Source organism: Eurosta solidaginis, chromosome 3, assembly GCF_040869045.1.
Source record: "Eurosta solidaginis isolate ZX-2024a chromosome 3, ASM4086904v1, whole genome shotgun sequence".
Lineage (NCBI taxonomy): Eukaryota > Metazoa > Arthropoda > Insecta > Diptera > Tephritidae > Eurosta > Eurosta solidaginis.
Window position 1 is genome coordinate 16,294,834 of NC_090321.1, and position 13,876 is coordinate 16,308,709.

General features: G+C 34.2%; 3 protein-coding genes across 3 annotated transcripts; 2 read left to right on the plus strand and 1 right to left on the minus strand.

Annotated features, from left to right (window-relative positions):
• Window positions 1-321: 321 nt before the first annotated feature.
• Gasz (ankyrin repeat, SAM and basic leucine zipper domain-containing protein 1) lies at window positions 322-5,797 on the plus strand. The gene is made up of 6 exons (XM_067771105.1): window positions 322-554; window positions 869-1,019; window positions 1,343-2,093; window positions 2,165-2,227; window positions 2,288-2,483; window positions 3,640-5,797. Exons 1-6 carry the CDS (start codon window positions 468-470, stop codon window positions 3,805-3,807), a joined length of 1,416 nt encoding a protein of 471 aa, XP_067627206.1. The 5' UTR covers window positions 322-467; the 3' UTR covers window positions 3,808-5,797.
• Window positions 5,798-7,813: 2,016 nt separating this feature from the next.
• On the plus strand, window positions 7,814-10,266 carry LOC137243376 (succinate dehydrogenase assembly factor 2-A, mitochondrial-like). The gene is made up of 3 exons (XM_067771107.1): window positions 7,814-7,962; window positions 8,067-8,260; window positions 9,804-10,266. The coding sequence occupies exons 1-3, from the start codon at window positions 7,945-7,947 to the stop codon at window positions 10,072-10,074; spliced, it is 483 nt and encodes a 160-aa protein (XP_067627208.1). The 5' UTR covers window positions 7,814-7,944; the 3' UTR covers window positions 10,075-10,266.
• Mlh1 (DNA mismatch repair ATPase Mlh1) lies at window positions 10,100-13,218 on the minus strand. The gene is made up of 6 exons (XM_067771106.1): window positions 13,144-13,218; window positions 12,938-13,085; window positions 12,618-12,881; window positions 12,121-12,548; window positions 11,449-12,055; window positions 10,100-10,797 (listed from the first exon to the last, which is right to left on the minus strand). Exons 2-6 carry the CDS (start codon window positions 13,045-13,047, stop codon window positions 10,239-10,241), a joined length of 1,968 nt encoding a protein of 655 aa, XP_067627207.1. The 5' UTR covers window positions 13,048-13,085; window positions 13,144-13,218; the 3' UTR covers window positions 10,100-10,238.
• Between the last annotated feature and the right edge of the window lie 658 nt (window positions 13,219-13,876).

Genomic DNA, 13,876 nt, shown 5'->3' on the forward strand with positions numbered 1-13,876 from the left:
GGAGTACTCGCGTTCTTTGAAGGGTAAATATCCTCTTTGGCATTTGCATATTAAATCTCTCTCCGTATCTGGATCACGTTTCATTGGAACACGGGGTTTGTATGTTACCGTGCCGCCACCTTTAACACTAACGATTTCCATAAGATAGGTTCAGTCAGCTCGTTCATCTGGTTTGGTTTTATGGTTATAAATCACCATTAATTGGCCCTTTAATATATGGGTCCGCCTTGAGTAAATGTGACGAAAACACAAATGTCGCAATTTTGGGCGATAATTGAGCGCATTGGTATCCGAAAGAAACATCATACTGAAAATGTAATAGAATTGAGGAATCAAGTAGAAACTGAAAACGTCAGATTGAAATATCCCATTTTGCGCAATGTAATTTCGCAAACAATTTTAAATTGCTAATTACAATTGGCCTTTTTGTTGATTTAAAGGTAATTGGAAAAAGCGAGTAAAAAAACATGGCTGGTCCAAAAATAAATTATGGACCTCCAATGAGTGATTCCGACGACTCTGATGGCTACGAAGGGTACTATTTTGGTGACATGGTGAGTAAATTTAAGCATTAATCTTAGCTCTGGTATATACATAGGTTATTGGGCGCTTTGAGTTGATTTCACAAGCCGAAATCTAAAGCGAGGCAGTTCAATCCGTCAAGGTTATTGTGTGTATATACCAACATATATTTTAAATAATAACTCCATAGAAAAGGGTTCAAGGACACAGGGCGTGCGCACATTTTTACTTGCTATTCTTCACGGCCACGGCACTTTCTTAAACATATACATACATACATATATTCACATGCAGTCACAAAGTATATGACGGCGCATAAATTAATTAATTGTATTTTCACTTGTAGCCATCGAAGAAATCAAGCAAAACAACTTCCATCTGGCAGGAGCAACAAAATAAGCAAGCAGAAATGCTTATGTCAATACGCAACGGAGATGTTGAAAGTTTGAGGCAACAAGTCCGTGAACTAAGCACCTCAATTGACGAGCCAATAAATAGTAATAAATGAACATGTAGAGCACTTCCAATTCTCAATTAAACATTCATCTGCCCGTGTAGTAACTAGATATTAAATTTTTATATAGAATTATACGTTCCTATAAAATTTTGTAGCAAATGTTCATAGCAAAATATAGTTAGAGGCATGCAGATCTTCAAACAAATTTTGATATAGGGGACTTTTCAATAGATGTATGACATAGGGAAGCTTTTATTTGATATCATGTACAAATATATTTTGGTCAATACGAGAATTGGAAGATATTTTGCCTTAAAAAAAACCGTGCTTAAATAATTATTTAATTCATACCCTTGCTTTCAGGTGGCTTTACTTTACTGATGACTGCTTGTCGTGAAGGACAATTATCGATTGTTAAGTATTTGATAGAAGAGTTAAAAGCAGACGTTAATAAACAAGTAGATTCATTCACACCACTTATGTTGGCATGCGAGTCTACAGCTAAGGAGCCACATGTTATTGATCAAATTGTGCAGGTTTTGTTAAAACATGGTGCCGTCATTAATGCTTCAGATAAATATGGAACTACACCTTTTATGCACGCTTGTAAAAATGGATATACATCTGTTGTGAGACGTATGTTGCAAGATGTGTCATTCGATGCTGTGGATAACCAAGGCTGTACACCTATTTTCCATGCGATAGAAAATAATCGTTTGGATATTGTTAAATTATTAGTCGAAGCGGGTGTCAATGCAACAATTGCCAATAGAAAGGGCTATACACCAGTTCAAGTAGCGCAATTTCATGGATTTTATGATATGCTTGAACTTTTGCCAAGGGAGAAAGATACCTATGTTGTGCCACCTCAATATCTCGGCTATAATACTTTACGAGACTATATACCCCGAATCTTTTTAAAATCCGACTGCCCAGAATATTTTCAAGAAATAAATGCTATACTTTTGTCCTTAAATATGGGAAAGTTCTTAGAATATTTCGCAAAAGAAAAAATTTCACTTCTACAGTTCCTTGCCATGAATGACGAAAAAATGGTGGATATTGGCATTAAATATCCTATTTTCAGAATGAAAATGATGAAGGGACTACTTGAGTAAGTCTTATATAGTTTATCGATATGTATATTTATGGAAAATCGCTGTTGTATAAATGTTTATCGCATAGTTTCCATTTGCATCACTGGTCCAAAAAGTCTATCGCCAGAGTAAGCAGATCTTCAAAAGAAAAGTGAGTTCAAATTCTTTTTTTTCATAAAACGCTTGTAACTTAACTTAATCTTCCTTCAAGTTTTTATGAAATTTTAATGGTTACTGCTAATCATTTACAACATTTGGTGATAATAACAGCAACTTTACGTTTTGTAAAAGAAAAAATAAAATGTGATGAGCTGGGTGTTGTGTCACAGGATCAGCTGGGTACATTACAAAACCAATTGAACGCATACCGCACGACAATAAAAGAACTTAACAAAACGACAAAATATGTAAGTGGTTTCTAATATGAATGCACACCTTTTTATACTCAGCGTGCTTTGCATACAGAGTATCGAGATAGATATAGACTTCCATATATCAAAATCATCAGTATCGAAAAAAAATTTGATTGATCCATGTCCGTCCGCCCGTCCGTTTGTCAGTCTGTTCGTCCGTCAGTCTGTCCGCTAACACGATAACTTGAATAAATATTGAGATATCTTCACCAAATTTGGTACACGAGCTTATCTGGTCCAAGAATATATTGGTATTGAAAATGAGCGAAATCGGAAGATAACCACGCCCACTTTATATATATATAACATTTTGGAAAACAAAAAACCTTATTATTTAGTGAATAATACACCTAGAATGCTGAAATTTGACATGTGTACTGATATTGAGACTTGATAAAGATTTGAAAAAAAATTTTTAAATGGGTGTGGTACCGCCCACTTGTGATAAAATCAATTTTACAAATATTATTAATCATAAATCAAACATCATTAAACCTATCGTAACAAAATTCGGCAGAGAGGTTGCCTTTGCTATAAGGAATGCTTTGAAGAAAAATTAACGAAATCGGTTAAGGCCCACGCCCATTTTTTTATAAAAGATTTTAAAAATAGTCGTGGACGAATAAAAAGAGCTTTATATCAATGGTATTTCATTTCCCAAGGGGATTTATAACTATAAATAGGAAAAACTTCAAATTTAAAAAAATGGGCTGGCACCGCCCCTTTTATGACTAAGCAATTTTCTATGTTTCGGGAGCCATAACTCGAAGAAAAATTAACGGATCGTAATAAAATTGTGTACACATATTTTCCTTATGGCAGAAAATATTTCTAGTAAAAATGAACAGGATCGGTTAAAGACCACGGCAGCTTAGATATAAAAGATTTTTAAAAGGATCGTAGACTAGAATAATAAGCTATAAAACTTAGCAAAAAATAGTTTTGAATCAATGATATTTCACTTATCAAGGTTTAATGTATGAGGAAATGGGGAGACATTTTTTTTAAACGGGCGGTGCCACGTGTTATGTAGAAAAGTAATTTATCTGAAATTAAATGTACAATTGAAGCTCACGCTGAGTATATAATGTTCGGTTACACCCGAACTTAGACACCTTTACTTGTTGTTTATATAATTATTTTATTTTAGTTAGCATCATTTAGTCCAGCAAAAAATCCTTTATATATTGACTATGATGAGCATTTAGCTGAGCGCAAACGACTTAAACTCAAAACTTATTTCAAGTACACCACAATTGTTATTGGCATTTCTGTGTTCATTGGCCTCAAAGTTCGAAAATTTTTATTTACCTCCTAGAGTCGCAACCTATTAATTACATTGATAAAATAGTGTTGTATACTAGCAATATAAAAATTTTGAATATATGTATTGAATATTGAATTCCTTATTAAAATGTAATACAATTGATCTGCATTTAAAGAATTTGCTACAGTTTGTAAAATGCATTAATTATTTAAATATATACGCCATTATATGGCATTGGGAACAACTGAATCTGAACTGAATCAACTGAAAATAAAGTCACATTTGTTATTAACTTTAGAATATGGTAAAAGTCTAGTTGAGGCGTCGACAGCTAATACGCTACCAAAAATATCTAGAGAGGTGTCGACCGATGAGTCTTGACATCACTATTAATAATCCGAAGGTGGAAAATAAAAATGTTAAGTCGTTCAAAAGATATGAACGAAAAACCGAAAAACGACCCGAGGGTCCCTCTGAAACTGGGGGTGGGATCCATAGTATTTTTGCGCATAACGCCTTTCTGCATTGGCGGCCTTTGGCAGCGCTTATATAAAATTACCCTGGGTGGGTCCAACACCGGTTTGGAGACCAAAACTCTATCCGCGCAAAACACTTATGTTCAAATTTTTTTGTGTGGGTACTACATCTCTACAACAACCACATGAAAATCGCCAACTTCAACTGCAAATGTCTGCGGACAGAGATACAATTTTTCTTTTTCGCCTTCGGATTCGTGAATTACCAAAATAAGACCCCGTAACCGTTATGTGAACAAATAATTCAAAAATAACAACTACACCTTTTCCAGTTTAAGTTCTGAAATTTACAATTCAAGTTCAGAAAATTGCAATTCAAGTTCAGAAAATTGCAATTCAAGTTCAGAAAATTACAATTCAAGTTCAGAATTTCCAATTTAAATTCAGAAATTTACAATTCAAGTTCAGATTTTCCAATTCAAGTTCAGAAAATTACAATTCAAGTTCAGAAATTCCAATTTAAATTCAGAAAACTACAATTCAAGTTCAGAATTTGCATTTCAAGTTCAGAAAATTACAATTCAAGTTAAGAAAATTACACATCAAGTTCAGAAAATTACAGTTCGGATTCAGAAATTTATAAGTAGGGTGTTAATTTTCAAAAGTTATTTTAATTAATTAATTTTATACTTATATGTTACTTGCGGAAGTGTTGATGCTTCGTTGACCATGTTGCCAAAATAGTGGCTTGGGTATAGTAGTGTACCCCAAGTTTTCGTCAAAGTGTGTATATCCCGAACCTTGAAATCAAATGGAGGATAATTCTTTCCAACAAGCAGCAGTTTGGAAGCAGTGGAAGGGAGAGACCTCCACAGAGTTGCGAAGGTGGAGGAAGACTTGACCTCTCATGGTGCTCCGAATCGTCGTCAATTACCGCGAAGCAGGGAAAGCTGGCATGATTTGTTACGAAACTGCTAAAATCGCGATTAAGTGCCAATTCATGATGAATGGTGATGATGGCGGATAAGTTGAGATATTTCGACATATGGCGCCAAGATCTATGCAGACAGTACCTATACGTTACTACCGGGAGTGTGGGCGCTCCGTTGACTGTTTAAGCTTTGGAAAGCCTAACTATAAAATGCATATCGGCATGTTTGACATGAAATATCTTATTATTTAACCGCCGAATTTTTCTCTTTTTCGAAAGATTGATGAACTTTAATGTACACTAAAATAAGTAAAAGCTTTTGTTGAAAAAAAAAATATAACATATATAAAAGCAACTTTAGAGAGTTTTATATGCTTATTACTGGTAAAATACATTAATACTCTCTAATTGATTTGTTCACAAGTTTCGCTATCTAAATAATTATTTGTCTGTGATTATTGACTTCACGCTTTATTTTTCTATATCTGTATTTGTTTTTTTTTTTCTTGTGTTATGATCTTGCCTAGATTTAAGAATTATCTGTATTTTTGCTGTTCCATATACTGTTGTACTATAAGAGATCATAGATCTCATTGTACTAATGTAACCTATCAATAAATGAAATGAAATGAAATATATTGTTGTTTTTTTATAGATATACATTTTTCAGGGTCAATTTGCGCCATGTAAATAAATACCGTTTAAAATGAATTTACTTTTTGAATTATAAAAAAAAAAAATACAATAAATAAAAACGTTCACCTTGGAACTTAAAACAGGAATTCTTTCAATACGTTTGCAAAATTAGACGATAAAATATAAGCTATCGCAATGTTGTCTGGCGGACTACCACGTCAGTGGAATAGGGAAACTTAATTCACGTCAGCCGCAGAGGGTTAAACGAGTTAAGATGTCCAATGCTTCCCTAACACATAAATACATTTATTTCCATTGGATGAAAAAAAAAAAAAATACCCGACAAATTTTCTGAACTTGAATTGAAAATTCTAAACTTGAATTGTAATTTTCTGAACTTGAATTGCAATTTTCTGAATTTAAATTGTAATTTTCTGAACTTGAATTGGAAATTTCTGAATTTAAATTGGAATTTCTGAACTTGAATTGTATTTTCTGAATTTGAATTGTAAATTTCTGAATTTAAATTAGAATTTCTGAACTTGAATTGTAATTTTCTGAACTTGAATTGAAAATTCTGAACTTGAATTATAAATTCCGGAATTTAAATTGGAAATTCTGAACTTGAATTGTAATTTTCTGAACTTAACCCAGATAACCCTGATGTACTATATGTAGTACACAAATTTCATGTCTATTCACGAACGCGCCCGATGGCCAGGAAATAACGGGGATGTATTTTTGCATGCAGTAGAAATTGTGCAACACCGTTAGTAAGTGTTTACAGTCCCTCAGTGAGAGAAATGCTCGTTGTCTTATTCAGAAAATTACTAATTTTGAAAAATGCAAAAGTATAACATACGATTTCAAAAGTGAGTTAAAATTTATATCATAAAATTTAAAAAATATATATTTTTTATTAAAAAATTATAGAGAAATAAACGAGTTTTTAAATGTGTAAAATTATAGTTAAATACATTGAAAATTAATTAGTAGTAAAAATGAGCAAATATTAGTGTACTACATATAGTACATTAGGAAGATAGGTGTCTACAAGATCTATTTTTTTGCAGGGGTCTCTGGCTTCATGAGGTTGTTGTTTTATTGGAAGATGGTGAAGAAAACGCTGGCGACATCGATGAAGTGGTGTTGTTTCCTCCAGTTAATGCAAACGACGAAGATTCTGGTCCTGAGGAAGCTTTTGACGTAAATAATTTTCCATCTGCCCAACTGCAAGCGCCAGCAGAAATAAAATTTTAGTGCAGCCGGGCCTGAAAGCTCATCGGATGAGTCGGACCATAATATACCGTTATATATGTAGAACAACTGCATTTGATTTACATGTATAACTCTAACATGGGAGGAGTGGAACGTTCTGACCAAAATATAAGCTTGTATAGAACTTCAATGAGGGGCAAATGGTACCTGCCCTTGCTAGCCCACTGCATTGATATGGCGCTCCAAAACGCTTGGATCATACATCGCGAACGGGGCGGAAGTTTTGACCAACTGAGCTTTAGGCGTGCAGTGGATACCATGCTGCTGACTGCCCATCGAAAGCAATCAACCTACCAAAATGCCATCCAAGTTGCCCTAAATAAGCCGAGATTCGCTATGACCGTATGGATCGTCTTGTAGAGCCACAGGAAAAACAAACCCGATGTGGATATTGCCATCAAAAAACCACTAGAAGATGTGTAAAATGCAATATTGGTGTACATACAAAGTGTTTTGTAAACTTCCATTCCAATAAATAAAAATATGTTTGTATCCCTTATAATCCTAATGTACTATATATAGTACACCTCTAAAATAATAAAAAAAAAATTTTTTTAAAAAAAAGTATCAGAGTCTCTTTCTATAGCGGTTTTAAACAGACATTTCCAAAAAAAATCAAAAGTTCTCGCTTGAGTAACTTTTAGGGTTATCTGGGTTAAACTGGAAAAGGTGTATATATTTTTCTCGATAAACATTTAAAGGAAAAGTTGAATTATTAATTTTATCGTATTATCGATAATTTACAGCTGTGTTATCACAACACTAACGACAAAAAAAAAGAAATTACACAAAACAGAACAATTACTAACAATTAGTTTTGGTCAATTTCAAGTGTCTGCAGACTTCTAAAAGCTTAAGAATTTAAATATGCTGCGTCAAATATTGGTAAGCATAAAATTTGCAAAATTTAATTCGTATTACATTATCGTTGCATCGTGGAATTCGTTGCATAATTTGTGCATTTATTATTATTTTGTTCTCCATTTTAGAATGGTAATTGTCGTCGCATGATGAAAAAAACATGCACATTTTCATCCAAAGCTAGTGGAGGTGATGGCAAAGATAAAACTGAGGTGTTGAATCACGCCGATGTACCAATTATTGACTATGACGATCCGGATTATTTGCCACTTCCAGAGTATCCTCTGCGTCCTGATGAACCACTTGAAGTACGTAAGCAACGGTATGTGGCTGGCATATATTTTTATACTCAGTTGAGCAGAGCTCTCAGGGTATATTAACTTTGATTGGATAACGGTTGGTTGTACAGGTATAAAGGAATCGAGATAGATATAGACTTCCACATATCAAGATCATCAGTATCAAAAAAAAAAAAAAAAAAAATCGTTGAGCTATGTCGGTCCGTCTGTCCGTTAACATGATAACTTGAGTAAATTTTGAGGTATCTTGATGAAATTTGGTACGTAAGTTCCTGGGCACTCATCTCAGATCGCTATTTAAAATGAACGATATCAGACTATAACCACGCCCACTTTTTCCAATTCGAAAAACAGAAAAAGTGCCATAATTCATTACCAAAGACGGATAAAGCGATCAAACTCGGTAGGTGGGTTGACCTTATGAGGCAGAATAGAAAATTAGTAAAATTTTGACAATGGGCCTGGCACCGCCCACTTTTAAAAGAAGGTAATTTAAAAGTTTTGCAAGCTGTAATTTGGCAGTCGTTGAAGACATCATGATGAAATTTGGCAGGAACATTACTCCTATACTATATGTATGCTGAATAAAAATCAGCAAAATCGGATGACGAACACACCCACTTAAAAAAAAATTTTTTTTTAAGTCAAATTTTAGCAAAAAAATGAATAACTTTACAGTATATAAGATAAGTAAATTATGTCAACATTCAACTCTAGTAATATGGTGCAACAAAATACAAAAATAAAAGAAAATTTCAAAATGGGCCTGGCTCCGTTCTTTTTCATTTAATTTGTCTAGGATACTTTTAATGTCATAAGTGGAACAAAAATTTACCAATCCTTGTGAAATTTGGTAGGGGCTTAGATTATAGGACGATAACTGTTTTCTGTAACACAGTCGGCCGTCTTGAGCAAAAACTTTTTATCTTTACTAAACTTAGTTCACATACTTATCTGAACTCACTTTGTATTGGTATAAAAAATGGGCGAAATCCGACTATGACCACGCCCACTTTTTCGATATCGAAAATTACGAAAAATTAAAAAAAAATACCATAATTCTATACCAAATACAAAAGGAGGGATGAAACATGGTGATTGGATTAGTATATTGACGCAAAATATAACGTTAGAGAAAACTTTGTAAAAAGGGTGCGATACCTTCCATATTAAGTAGAATAAAATGAAAAAGTTCTGCAGGGCGAAATCAAAAGCCTTTGGAATCTTGACAGGAATACTGTTCGTTGTATTACATATATAAATAAATTAGCGGTACCCAACATATGATGTTCTGGGTCACCCTGGCCCACATTTTGGTCGATATCTCGAAAACGCCTTCACATATATAGCTAAGGGCCACTATCTTTTAAAACCCTCATTAATACCTTCAATTTGATACCCATATCGTACAAACACATTCCAGGGTTACCCTAGGTTAATTTTCCTACATGGTGATTTTCCCTTATTTTGTCTCCATAGCTCTCAGCTGAGTGTGTAATGTTCGGTTACACCCGAACTTAGCCTTCCTTACTTGTAGAAATTTTATTTTACCTTTCAAACTCGTAGCCTTATTTATCAATCACGCAAACGTGGTATGCTTGAAAATGATTTGATACTCAGCACTTTTGTTGCGCGTCATTTGAAGGACATGGACGCTACACTAACAGCACAATACGATCAACTCATAAATGGTGTGACCAATGACTGGGATATATATTATTGGGCAACAAATGTTAAACCAACACCACCCGAACACGATAATGATGTTATGCGTATGCTTAAGGAACATGTAGTAAATACTGAAAAGGAGCAACGCTTGCGCCAACCAAACTTATAAATCGTGTCTAATTAGTATACAACTGTTTATGTTGGTGTTTTTATGCAAAGCTTAGACGGAAATATTATATTTGTGCATAATGCAATTTAGATATTATTGATATCTTATTAAATTATTACAATATGCGTGCAAACAACTTTTTTGCATGAAATTAAATTATATGCTTAACATCGTTCAAATACTTTATACAAACGTGGCAAACTAGTTAATTCGTACAGCTGTAGCTTTAGATTATTAGGTGGTAGCAAGTACCGTTTAAATGCAGGATATAAAACATGTTCTACCAGCCATTTATGTCGATGTGGCTGCGTTGAAATTTCTAATATAGATGTAAGTGAATAAAATCGTGCTGTTTCACGGCAGAATGTTTCAAAGCATTCAACTTCTGAATCCCAATCCACCTCTGTGGCCAGACGCAATATATACAATGGCAAATGTGTAGTACAAGGATAGTGTTGTGGTACTATGGCAGGAAGTGTTTCTAATTTACCTTCATCGTTAATGCGTAAAGAAAAATATTCGCGCATTATTGGTGCTTTTTCTTGTAATATATTAGCTGCACTTTCAGCTAGTTCTAATTTATCACCATCCTCTGTTGACCATCCAGCATCTTCACTATCTAGCGCGATAAGAACAAGCTCCTTTATATCCAGTGATGGCTCCAATTTAATATGAGGAAGATTTTGAAATTCAAAAACCAGTCTCTGGTAGAAAAGTTCCTCACTGAAATATTGAAAGTGTATATAAGTGTTAATTATAGTTTATAATTCTTCTTTTAAGTGCGAGTTCAGACTGTAGTTAAATGTTGCCACTTTGGTCAATAACATTAAGTAGTAGCGTTAAACTCTAGTCAATTTAAAGCGGAGTTCAAACCCATACTGAAAATCATGCCTTATGAATTTCCTGGATCGGATCGAAGGACATTCCATTTAGAGTTCTGAAGAAGGGGGTTCTATCTTAGAGCTTAATTAAAAACTTCCCTCAAGTTTGCTCGACTTTAATATTCTTTGCATATATGTAATACTCCTTCCTATTACACAAGCATTACATATATGATTTTTTGTATGTCGCGAGGGTTTTTTTAAATAGACAAAATAGATATTAAATCAATCCGAAGGTTTGAAAAAATTCTTTTTACTTCGAGTCCTATATTAAAATAAGTGCCAAACCGACTTACAGAAAATGATCACAGTAAATTAAGTTTCCCACATTTTAAATGTTCTACTCTCTAGTAATCTCTTAAATTTGCTCTGTACAAAGTCAAGCACTTCCTAGATAGAAAGTTAATAACCAATTACTAAAGTAAAGAGCTTTTGCACCAAACTCGTCAATCGTCTGCTCGTCTATTAGCCGGCAGTGTTTCGGAATACCTACCAAAACTTTGATGTATTACATAAATAGAGTCGCGTTTCTTGCTGAAATAGTGCATATGTTTCATCTACCATTCCCACAAATACAAGTTCTTTCAATACTTTCCGCATCACCACATTAAGTTTGCCTTCTATATTATCTTGCATTTGCTTTATGCTCGTAAGTGTGACTTTGGATCTACGTGTTGTATTAAGAGAAAAACTTTCATTTATTAGGTTTATTGTTCTATCTGCCTCTGTGGTATTTTTATGTGCAAGAAACTTTTCTAATTTTTGTTCTTTAGAATCAGTTCGTACACGCTCCTTCTCAACACATTCTTTATCGTTACATTTAGCTTTGCCAGTGTTAGTTTCCGCCTCTTTTACACCAGATTGCAAATGTAATTGCTTGTAAAAAGTTCGTGCTGTATTACTTCCCAAAAGTTTTAGTTCTATGCGCCTCTTAATTTTGTCAATTATTTCATCCTCATAGAGGAAATGTACTTCATGTTTAGTTGGGTGAACATTCACATCCAACTGTGTGGCTGCCATTTCAATATTTATATAAATGAAAGGGTGCATTCCTTTTGGGAGGTATGTGCTATATACACCATCGATGGCTGCTTTTAAGGCTGTGTATGCAAATACTATTCGTTAAAACATGAACAGTAAACACATAAAATGCATTAACACTAACCATTAGAGTCTACAAGTCGATTATTTATAAATAACAACATTATGCCGCGTTTAGCTGAGTAGTCCACTTTTGTTACAAGCGCATTCATTTGAAATTTATGTAAATCATCGTGTTGTTCAACGGCAAGCAAAGCACGACCAATTTGAGTGCCAAAAACGGTACCGATGTTCTCCTCACGCGTATTTCGTCCCGTTGTACGCAGCGTGGGTGTTTCACCATACTTCTTCAACGTAAATGCTACGTTGGAATTGTGTATAGCGTACTTGGAAACAACATCGTAAATTTTTTGCATTTCTTCGGCTGGTGATTTTAGGCATTGGCGTCTCTGTTGCATGTTGTAAAAGAGATCTTCAACTGTGATAATTGTACCTTGATTTCCAGCACAAGCTTTAGGCACACCTTTTAGTTGGCCATCCTCATAAGTTGCTCTGCAATGAATGTATAATTCAATCATATATTTATGTACACGTTCTCATTAGGTTGTTTTGAACATTTACTTGTAGCCGCAGGGTTCCTTTGCTGTTTTTGTTTGTATACTTAAATGTGCTACATGGCTAATACTTGCCAGGGCTTCACCACGAAATCCGAATGTTCCAATGCTACTAAGATCTTCGAATTTTGAAAGTTTTGATGTTGTAAAACGTTCACAGACAATTGAAAGATCGTCTCGACGTATACCGGTACCATTATCTTGTATTTGCAGCAATTTCAAACCGCCAGATTTCACAGTTATTTGTATGTGAGTAGCTTTAGCATCTAGACTGTAATTGATTGTGGTAAGTTCTAATAAAATTGGCAAAATCATTCATAAATTTACCTATTTTCGATAAGCTCCTTGAGCGCGTTGGCCGGTTTTTGTATTATTTCCCCTGCAGCGATTCGATTCACGACAACCTCGTCTAGTTTCTTTATTATACCTGGCTCCATATTATCATTAGGTGCGCCTAGTAGGTAGCCACTGAAAACTTAATTTAATTTGAAGCTAAAACCCTCGGATCAAAATTTGGCAAACATATATCTTACTTTTCCTGTAAATAAACCCGCAAAGTAGTGACACGCCTATCGATTCTCTGCAACGATAACTAGTTTTGGTTTGGTTGCTACTCGATAAATTTTCAACAAAAGTTTAAGGGATGGACAATTCGAATCTAATGCCCAGTTTCAATCAACTGTAAACTATTACAGCTCAAGTTGACCAGAGTGAGTTTAAAGAGCAAATTAAACTTCCTTAACCCTAACGCCATAGTTGTAACCATACCTATATCCATATCCATCTCTAATGTGATCGATTAAAATCGTGAAAATTCATAAAAATGAAGAAAACGGAAAAATTTACACACATATTCCCCAAACAATAAGTCTCTTAGTCAAAACGTATCCAAAACAATGAATAAAATCTACAAAAAGTTATTAAATTCACCAACTCAAATATTTTTAGGTTATGGATATGGCGAAAAACCAAAAACCAATTGGTTGGCTATGGTATGGATATGGCGTTAGCGTTATGGTATGGCACCATTTATCGATTACATTGATTTCCATAAGGTAGTTTCGATCAGCTGTTTTATCTGGTTATGGTTTTATGGTTATAAGACACCATTAATTACACCTTAAACCTGCCACCGAAGATATTCCTCTTGTTCCAATGAAACATGAACCATCTCGCCAAAAAAAAACCAGACTACCTCCTAGAAAACATCGAGCAAATGGCTGCGAGTAACGAGTGACGCCTCTTATCATAATTTATCCTCTTTGG